This window comes from Nicotiana sylvestris, chromosome 12 (genome assembly GCF_000393655.2).
Source record: "Nicotiana sylvestris chromosome 12, ASM39365v2, whole genome shotgun sequence".
In the NCBI taxonomy this organism is placed as follows: domain Eukaryota; kingdom Viridiplantae; phylum Streptophyta; class Magnoliopsida; order Solanales; family Solanaceae; genus Nicotiana; species Nicotiana sylvestris.
The window spans coordinates 44,533,876-44,544,409 of NC_091068.1; the positions used below are offsets into that span (position 1 = coordinate 44,533,876).

Below are 10,534 nucleotides of genomic sequence, written 5' to 3' on the forward strand. Positions count from 1 at the left end.
AGCCTACTTGGCACCACGAAATCCTAAATTACGTAGCAAAATTTTTTGGGGCCTTACAAGTATGATTCTCTCCGATGACAAGCGGGATCATTGCCTTCAGGTTTGGCCATCTTCTGTTTTTGGTTCCACGTGTCACTTTCTTATGCGATCATAAAATATGAACATATTTTACTCCATATAGATAGTCCCCCTGCTTTTTGGTGGCATAACTTTGTGTCATCGGGAAGTTGCTAAAGATACCTTTCTTGGAGGGAAACTCTCTAACACCCTCCGAAAAGTTTTTGATAGTTGATTAGATGCACATCTCTCTGCATTTAATAGCCGAACATGCGTCATCCCATGATTCAGCATCACTTTTGCCGGTTATCGAGGTAATTATGACCACGATTTTAGCCGTCTATTCCTTTACTTATACGCATCAAACTTTTTCATTTACACTAATTCTTCAACCTCTCTCCAACTCTCTTTACTTTTTCTTCAAGCTTTTTTTAACCTTCTTTCTGAGAGAATAATTTTTCTCCTTTTCTGATAAAAAATGGCCTCTTCTTCCAAAAATCCTAGTTCCTCAAAGAACAAAGGTAAAGCCGATGAGGCTGCTCGTCCTATGGTGAGCACAATCATCCCTAGAAGTCTTGTCACAACTAAAGACTTCGAAGAGAAATTTTCTTCTGCTAACCCTCGTATATGGGTCGTTAGCGTATACCCTTCTTTCATTTGTACTTCCAGTATTCTTACTGTGAAGGAAGACAGTCATTGTCAAGATTTAAACATTATCACTCCCGTCCTAGCGAAACGGATAACCTTACCCAAGAAAGGTTTTACGCATCTCTATATGTATCCCATTACCTTGGGGGAGTTTTCTTTGAGAGGTGAGCTTGACTCGATCATCAAAAGAGTTCTGCATCCGCTATCACGTATGCTTGGCTCAAGTAAGTCCTTCTGTGTGGAGGACAGTCACTTGTCTGTGCCATGAGACGGGGGAGGAGTTTTCCCTAGCTCGATTGATGAACCTTTATTCCCCTAAGATGTTCCGCGGTAGAATTATGAATTTCAGCAAACGTGGGCTCTACTATCTAGCATGGATGATGAAAACGACTGTGGGTGGATGGAGTGGTTTGTTGTAGTTTCCACCAGCGACATTATTCCAGCCACGGCTTCATCCTTTCCAGAACTATAGAACAGCACTCGTAAGTTCTTCGTTTATATTTTCTTTCATTAAAGATCATCCCATATCCCTCTTCTTTTTCCCGTTTCAGCAATTCAGTGGATACCACCTAAGGCTGAAGGCTTGGACCAATGTGTCCAGAAAATCTTGGACATCACTATGCTCGAGACCTGCACGTGAAAATAACTAGCACTTAAATACAGGTGGAAGGCCAAAAATCATGGTAAATTTGACTCATCTCATCTTTACTTTTCGTGTAAGGAAGTTGATTAACCTTTTGCTCTTGCTGAATTCAGGTCTACCCCAGGGCTCAGTTGTCACCCCAGAAGAGGACGTTTTGGCTAGTTCTGCTGATCTCGGAGTCCCCGGCCAGAAAACAAGTAACCAAATAGAAGGCGTTCCTCCACGTCCGGGGGAAAAATAAAAGACAAAAAGTGCCATACCCGAGTCATCTCCAAAATTTGTGGTGATGATTCCCTCGCCCGAGCTCACCATAGACACCATGCTGATCAATGATGAAGGAAAAGCCAACGAGGAGGGGGATTCTCTACATAGAAAACGATGACCTTCCTCAACTCAACAGAATACTCAATCTGTTAAGTTAGTTACACCAACCGAGGACAATGCCTCGACACTTTGGGGGGAGTATGTTATGGTGGAAAATGACAAATCCCGCTTCTAAATGCCAATCGCCATGCCCGTCACCTTGAGGCTGAGTACCGGGTCCCTGCTATCTTCAGTTGATGAGAAACCAACAACCAGCACTATGCTTGCCGCAACCACTTCTCATCCTTTAACTCCATCAACTTCTTCTCCTTCTTCACCAACTGCATTTTGTCACCAGCAACTGCTACATCATCTCCACCGGCCATAGTTGCCCGAGAGGATGACGTCCCTTATCCCCAGTCCACAGTTCATAGGAACCTAGGGCAAAGTTATGATTCCCCCTCGGAAGATCCTCAAAGGAAGAGGAGGGATACTCTCTCGATTTCTACCGGATGTCATCTGATGTCCCTGCCGGTGGAACTTGCAAATTACCTAAAGCCTTTGGCTTCAGAAAATGATAGGGAAAAGATACAAGCTCTCTAAGGAGAGTGCTTGTTGAACAATGTCATGCATAACACAACAGCGGTATAGTCTTTGATTTCTCTGTTGTTTCTTCTATCTGTGTTATGGTAGGTTTTTGAATTTGCTGTCTTATTGTGTAGGCTAACTTCTTTGCTTTCGAGGGCCTTCAAAGGTTGATTCGTGATAAGGAGGAACTTACCTCCAAGCGGGATCAGCTTTTGGCCAAGAGGGACCAAATTGTTGCTCACCTCTTATAAATGGAAGCTCGAGCTACTGAAGCTGTTGAATTGAAGGCTCGATTGCAGCAGAGTGAGCAAGAAGTAGTGAACCTTAGTGTAGATATGTAATTTTTGACCCTTCCCAAGATTTTACACATTTTAGTGTTAAATATTTAGTTTAGGTCTAATATCGCTACTTTAACTAATTTTGACTCTTTTATTTTATTTTGTCACAAAAATGAAAATTACAAAAATATTTTCTTTTATTTAGCTAATTGATATTTTATCTAGTTACTTTTAGTTTATGTACCTTTCATAAAATTAAAAAATACAAAGATAGTACCTTATTTTTATCTTTATATAATCTTGAAAATACAAAAATATAGTTTCATGTTTCAATATAGTTTAGTTTAATTAATTAGAATTAGTTTTTGCATTGTGTAGTATTTTCATCTTATATTAAAGAGAGTTAACTAAGGTTTTGGACCACAATTTTAAGAGTCTTAAAGCCCAATTTTAGGACTCAATTCGGACTTAGCCCATAAACCCAATCCCAATACCCATTAAGCTAACCCTAGAGACCCTTCTAGACTCTTTTTCTTAACAAAATAAACAACCCTAGAGAACCTAACACAAATCAGCCGTAGAACACATGACACCCTCACCCTAAGCATCATCTTCCTCACCCCTTTTACACAAACAAGAGACCCCCATATCTGACCAAACCAGCCACCCTTCGCCATACACAAATGACCACCCTCACTAATATACCTAACCCACCAGCCTTTGCCAGAACCCCACCCTAAAAATTAGCGACAACAACACATGCACACACAACCAAACAAACCAGAAGCTGCTCCTTCACCTCACACCAAATGACTCCATCTCCATCTTCTCCACACCCTAATCCTGAGCAGCGAACAGACACACAAAAAAAAGAACCCAGCCGCCTACACCTATCCATCTTCAACCTAAAATGGCGGAACCCTAAGACAAAAGAGAGGAGCAGTGCCCATCATCTCTTTCACCCCTTTACACAACTGAAGACCCCAATCTCAAAAACCAAATCGATCCCCGCCACCCAATATTTGTCAATCAAGAACAGTCGTCGCCGGAGCTCCAACACTAATCCCTATCACCGCCACTTCTTCTACCTCCAAAGACACACACACATACACTAACAGAAGCAAAAAATAGAGTGAGAAGGAACAACCAGATTTGTAATGCAAAAAACAGAGAAGTTTCTGCTTCTTCTCTTTGACTTTGATTTTGATTTTGGTTTCAAATGCATGGAGATCACTTGAGTTCGAAATTATTTTGTGTTCAGGTCGCGCGAAGATTGCTGGTGAGATTCGAGTCTACGAATCCGTTTTCAGGTTTTTGTTGCCGTCGTGATTTCTGATCCGGTCTGTGGCAAGCATTAGGACTTTCTCGAAGTTTTCCTGTAAACACCGGAAATTTGCTCTCCATGAGGTCAAATAATAAACTCAATTCTTACTTATTTTAGCGATTCTGATTTGTGTGTTTTGATATTGAATGGAGTTCTTGTTGTAATTTCGAATCTAATTGTTTTTTGAATGCGTTTGATTGAAGCCAGATTTGATTTTTTGGTCAATTGAATAACTAAAGCATGTCATATTGTAGTTAGAATCAGTTTGATTGACTCTTTGATAAGGAAACTATGGACTTGCTTGCTTTTATGGGTATGAATTCCCTAGTGTTGTGCTGAAGGAAGAACAACTTGTGATTACAGCTGCGCTTGTTGGATTCAGTAGACGTGGTGGGTATTGATAATGGGTCTGTAGTTTTTCTTTTTTGTTTAAATACATTTTTGTTTTGGTGTTAGGAGAAGAAGTGAGTTTGTTAAGTTCTAGGCTTGAAGTTATCTGATTGTGGTTCTAATTTGTATGTTGAACTTCCGAGTAGGCGAACCTTTAGGCGCGTTTTGAATTTATTATCGTGATCATGTACACATTCGCGTGACATGATTACGGTTTAAAAATGAATATTCGTTAAAAATGCTTTAGGTGTGATTTAATCTATCATCATGGTTGTGGACACGTTCGCTTGACATAATTATGATCCTAAAAACAAAATCAGGGTATGCGTTCGTGCAACTTCGGCCAAAATTTCTTAATAATAATAAAGCGTGATTAATTGTGTACACGTACGTGTGACATAAATTTTTTTTACGCGCCAAATAAAATGAGTACACGTATGTGTGACTCATTTTAGGATAATTTCTTAATTAAAAGAAGTAAATGCACATAGGTTCTAAAATGAGTAATTAAACAATTTCACTAGGCCAAGTATGATTAAAGCGATCGTGATAAAACCACGGAACTCAGGAATGCCTGACACCTTCTTCCGGGTTAACAAAATTCCTTACTCGGTCTTGTGTGTTCGCAGACCATAAATAGAGTCAAACTTTCCTCGATTCGGGATTTTAAACCAGTGACTTGGGACACCATAAATTATCCCAAGTGGTGACTCTGAATTTGAATAAATAATCCCATTTCAATTATTGTCTCTTTAATTGGAAAAACTCCCTTATATCCCCTTTCGGGTAAAAAGGGAGGTGTGACAACTCTGGCGACTCTGCTGGGGATCGAACCCAGAATCTCTGGTTCAGGGTTCAGAATTTGAGCTTGTTAACATGATTTATGCTTGGCTTTATTGTTTGTTGATATTATTGTATTTGTGGACCTAATGTGCTAACTGCCGCTTATTTACCGCTTTGATATTATTTGAACTGTATTAAACTGTCTTCTTACGCCTTCCTTCTGAGTCTTCTAAAAATATGGTGTACACTTACGCGTGGCCCACTTTTTTTGTTAGAAGTCATACCAAATAGAACGAGGCTTGGGTCAGCAACAAGACCAGGTAGACTTTCATGCTCCCGGTACGTTGCCCCCACCTCGGCTCGAGCTGTCCGCTTGGGTAAGCCAGGTCTAGAATACAACCCCAGTCTTAAACCTAGAATAACATAGCCTCATGCTGGATCCCTAGTAGGAACGTTGTTTGCATCATGTGCATTTGACTCTGGGGACTCAACACAGGGGTTGGGTCCGTCTAGGACAGGTGTACCCAAAAATAAAAGACCATCCTAATGCATCTTATGTGCTACATGTTCCATTCTTCAAGGGTAAAAGGGGTCATTTGGCGGACCAATAATGGTTGAGGGTAAATGAGAGAGAAAGAGGGTGAAGTGTGAAAATAAAACAAGTAGGGCCCTGTTATGTTTTCTTTCAGGTTTTTTTAAGAAAAAGACAAAAAAAATCCAAAAATAAAAAATTGCACTTTCACATCATTTTCCAAAAAAAAAAGAGACAAAAAATATGTTTTCTCCAAATTAATTATTTTTTTTAATTTTCGCCCGTATCCAATCTTCCCGAATTACGCATACCTGATTCTCGTCTTTCGGGACGGGATATGTAGGCAACCCACATAGGGTCCGGTCTTCCTAGTGAGTCTTAGGTTCTTGGCTTCGAGGGTTGTACCCAAATCTTGCATGTCTAGCCACTTTGTCCACATCGGTTTTTTTGCAAAATATGGCTATTTTCGCAAAGTGGTTTGTTTAATTGTCTGAAGAGTCTTGAATCCACAATTAGGTATCTCTTTACTTTAAGGCCCATCCTTGTCGAATTTGCATGTCTAGCCGCTTTTGGCCACATCGGCCATTGTTGCAAAATGGGTCATTTTCGCAAAAGTGGTTAAATTAACCCATGTCCTAGAGTTCTAAGTCCACAACAAGGTGTCCTCTCAGTTTAAGGTCTATCATTGAATTTGCATGCTTAGTAGTCTTTTTGTCCACATAGGCCATTTCTACAAAATGAGTCATTCTGTTTTTCATTTCTTATAGGTCACTTTTGTTGAGTTTGCACTTCTAGCCATCTTTTGGCCACATAAGTCATTTTGCAAAAATAGCCTCAATCATATCTTGGATGTGTTCGATAGGAAGTTTTATTGTCTCACATAGTGTGCTAAGTCTTTAACTTTATTTGGTCTTATTTTTTTTCCATACATGTGTGGATCTACTTATCAGAGCTTGAGCATGACAAACGCCCAAGGACCCTCTTAGTTAGGACAGTTGCATCCAGGAGTTGCTTAAGGAGATTTTTGTTTTTTTAGTATGTTTTTTTTGTACTTTATAGTCATGTTCAGTAGTACTAATTCTTTTAGTTGGTGGCAGAGTTTGTCGTAGTATAGTTGAGTTTGTCAAGTCTCTGGTTATCGTATTTCCTGTTTTATATTTGAAAACCAAATAAAAAAAAGTTGTAAACGAAAAATCCAAAAAGATTTTTATTTTTTTATTTTTCGTTTAATTTATCCATTACTTTTCCAGAACTACGCTTGGTCTGATTCATGCGGCGTCATGATACATAGACAACCTACATAGGGTTCGATCGAATTATTTTTAAAATTAAAAAAAAGATAAAATTATGGGATGTGAGAAATGAGCGGAAAGAAAAGAGTGATAATTAGAAAAAGAAGGAAGGAAAATGAGCAAGCATTTGCTAGAAAAGAAAAGAAAAGAGAAGATTGAAATAAACAAATTGGGATGATGCCAAGTGACCTTGTGATTCTCAAAGTCATTCTTGAACCGTTAATTGTTGCTAGGTGAATTGCACGCAATGCGATATTTTTAGCTATTAAATGCCTTAATGCTGACGTGATGACCTCATCTTGTTCCTTTTTGTTATCTTCATTAAGCAAAAGGGTAGTTGGTTTGTGGTTCTTAAAGTAACTCATTCATACAACACAATGTCAAAGAGCAAGGTAGCCATGGCTAGCAAAGACTTGGACATGGGTGTTATTGATCCATCTAAGGATATTTTTGAATCAGAATCTGAGTTGAAAGAAGAGGTCTTAAGGTTGAAAGGACAGATGGCCGGAATATACCAAGCCTGGATTAGTGGGCGCCCTCCACCCTTATTTCCCACTAACTACACTGAAAGCCTTTTCACCATTCTGCCACTGTCACAAATCCAGATGCCCACTGCTGATGATATCTCCCCACAACCTTTTCACACTCAACCCACCAAAACCACCTCATATCTCGCTTCTTTAATCACTCATGTTTTTGTAGCTCCTCAACCAGCTACTCTTCCTCGATCCTCTAGAGAGACTGTGTTCAAAGTCCCCGATGCCCAACACTATGCTCCAGAACCAACTTTCAAGGTCTCAGATCCACACTCTTACGCTCCTCATTTTGAGCCTCCTGGTGAAACTGAAAAGTCTGCTAAGATAGTAGAGCAAGATGAGATATCCAGGAAAAACTTAGAGCAGTCTTTAAGAAACATGCAAGGGATAGGGAGCCAGATGAGCGTGTCTTACAAAGACTTGTGCTTGTTTCCTGATATCCAACTGCCTATTGGGTTTAAGATGTCAAAGTTTGATTTGTATGACGGACATGGAGATCCCGTGGACCATTTGAGAGGCTACTCTAGTAAGATGAGAGGCGCCAATGGGAAGGACAAATTATTGCTGGCGTATTTCAGTCAGAGTCTGAGTAGGGAAGCTCTGGAGTGGTACATCCGCCAAGACGCTAGCAGGTGGTACACATAGGACAATATGGCCTAGGCCTTTGCCCGGCACTTTCAGTACAATATAGAAATCGGCCCAGATTACATGTCCCTAACCAAGATGGAAAAGAAGCCTAATGAAAGTTTTAGGGAATACGGGCTCAGATGGAGAGAGCAAGTTGCCCGAGTCAATCCCCTAATGGAAGAAGACGAAATGGTCGAGTACTTTCTTCAAGCTCAAGAGCCAACTTACTTTGGGCATTTGATCTCGGGTGTGGGAAAGCCTTTTAATGATATGGTAAAAATGGGAGAAATAGTAGATGATGGGTGGAAGTCGAGCAAGATCATGAGCTACTCTGCTTTAAAAGACACAACAGAAGCAATTCAAAATGACACAGGAAGTTTACTGGGTCAGAAGGAACATGATGATGTTTCCATGGCTCTCTCAGGATCACGACATGGCCCAACAGGTCCACCTCACCAATATACCCAGCCTCAACCCCAACCCCAAACCTATCCCCAGGCTCTACATAATCCACCACAGTATTATCCTCCAAACAACATTTCGTCATTTGTCCAACCATTGGGCCACTCCTTATGGCGAGCTCCAGCACCGCATAGTGCACTTTTACCTTCACAACATTTTTGAGCATCCAACAACCCTAGAAAACTGGGGCATGGAGGGGAACACAAGCAAAAAATAGTCTCATGCCAATCGAAGAATCCTACACAAGCCTGTTTGAAAAGTTAAAACATTCTAGCCTGATTGAGCCGCTCCTCGGCTATACTCCAGACCCATATGCAAAAGGTTTTGATCCTACTATATGGTGCATGTACCACTCTAATCTCCAAGTTCATAGCATTGAAGATTGTTGTGCTTTGAAAAGGGAAAAAGAAAGAATGATTCGAGAAGGAATAATTGTGATCCAGGACAGTGACACCCAGAATATCGCGCAGAATCCTTTACCTGCACATGATGATGCACACTTTGTAGGGATGGTGCGTGGCGACAGGAGTATGAGAATTCTCTTGGGAACTTGTTAACTGAAGTTAATAATATTAAAATTGGTATGGTCTTGGTAATATTGATGTGGAACTCAGTGGCTAAGATGCCCAACTTGGTAGTTGGAAAGACGCTCATTTCTTGGCTAGCCAGGGAGGAGTCTTGGTGGTTTATTTTGTTGTCATTTCTGTTGTCCGGGTTATTTCAGGGTTGTAATCCGGATATTGTCTTGTGACTTAAACCCTTCTATCCTTTTATTTTTCCTAGTTCCTTTAGTCGTACTAACTCATTTAGTGTTATCTAGGTTTGTGGTTGTAATCCTAGTTTATTTTGCCTAGTTTCTCACATCTCATAAAATTATGGGATGTGAGAAATGAGAGGAAAGAAAAGAGTGATAATTAGAAAAATAAGGAAGGAAAATGAGCAAGCATTTGCTAGAAAAGAAAAGAAAAGAGAAGATTGAAATGAACAAATTGGGATGATGCCAAGTGACCTTGTGATTCTCAAAGTCATTCTTGAACCGTTAATTGTTGCTAGGTGCATTACACGCAATGCGATATTTTTAGCTATTAAATGCCCTAATGCTAGCGTGATGACCTCATCTTGTTCCTTTTTGTTATCTTCATTAAGCAAAAGGGTGGTTGGTTTGTGGTTCTTAAAGTAACTCATCCATACAACACAAGGTCAAAGAGCAAGGTAGTCATGGCTAGCAAAGACTTGGACATGGGTGTTATTGATCCATCTAAGGATATTTTTGAATCAGAATCTGAGTTGAAAGAAGAGGTCTTAAGGTTGAAAGGACAGATGGCCGGAATATACCAAGCCTGGATTAGTGGGCGCCCTCCAGCCTTATTTCCCACTAACTACACCCTTGTCACCATTCTGCCACTGTCACAAATCCAGATGCCCACTGCTGATGATATCTCCCCACAACCTTTTCACACTCAACCCACCAAAACCACCTCATATCCCGCTTCTTTAATCACTCATGTTTTTGTAGCTCCTCAACCAGCTACTCTTCCTCGATCCTCTAGAGAGACTGTGTTCAAAGTCCCCGATGCCCAACACTATGCTCTAGAACCAACTTTCAAGGTCTCAGATCCACACTCTTACGCTCCTCATTTTGAGCCTCCTTGTGAAACTGAAAAGTCTGCTAAGATAGTAGAGCAAGATGAAATATCCAGGAAGGTGAAAAACTTAGAGCAGTCTTTAAGAAACATGCAAGGGATAGGGAGCCAGATGAGCCTGTCTTACAAAGACTTGTGCTTGTTTCCTGACATCCAACTGCCTGTTGGGTTTAAGATGCCAAAGTTTGATTAGTATGACAGACATGGAGATCCCGTGGACCATTTGAGAGGCTACTCTAGTAAGATGAGAGGCGACAATGTGAAGGACAAATTATTGTTGGCGTATTTCAGTCAGAGTCTGAGTAGGGAAGCTCTGGAGTGGTACATCCGCCAAGACTCTAGCAGGTGGTACACATAGGACGATATGGCCTAGGCCTTTGCCCGGCACTTTCAGTATAATATAGAAATCGCCCCAGATTGTATGTCCC

At 40.5% G+C, this 10,534-nt stretch overlaps 1 protein-coding gene across 1 annotated transcript; it reads left to right on the plus strand.

The window, feature by feature from the left end:
• Nucleotides 1-8,097: 8,097 nt before the first annotated feature.
• Nucleotides 8,098-10,299, plus strand: LOC138882970 (uncharacterized). The gene is made up of 3 exons (XM_070163620.1): nucleotides 8,098-8,446; nucleotides 8,770-8,975; nucleotides 9,568-10,299. Exons 1-3 carry the CDS (start codon nucleotides 8,098-8,100, stop codon nucleotides 10,297-10,299), a joined length of 1,287 nt encoding a protein of 428 aa, XP_070019721.1.
• Nucleotides 10,300-10,534: the final 235 nt, after the last annotated feature.

Coding starts and splice junctions, on each gene's coding strand:
- LOC138882970 (XM_070163620.1), top strand. CDS start 8,098: ATGGAAAAGAAGCCTAATGAAAGTTTTAGGGAATACGGGCTCAGATGG. Junction 8,447..8,769: donor ATCACGACATGGCCCAACAG/GTCCACCTCACC, acceptor GCTATACTCCAG/ACCCATATGCAAAAGGTTTT. Junction 8,976..9,567: donor ATGCACACTTTGTAGGGATG/GTGCGTGGCGAC, acceptor CCCTAATGCTAG/CGTGATGACCTCATCTTGTT.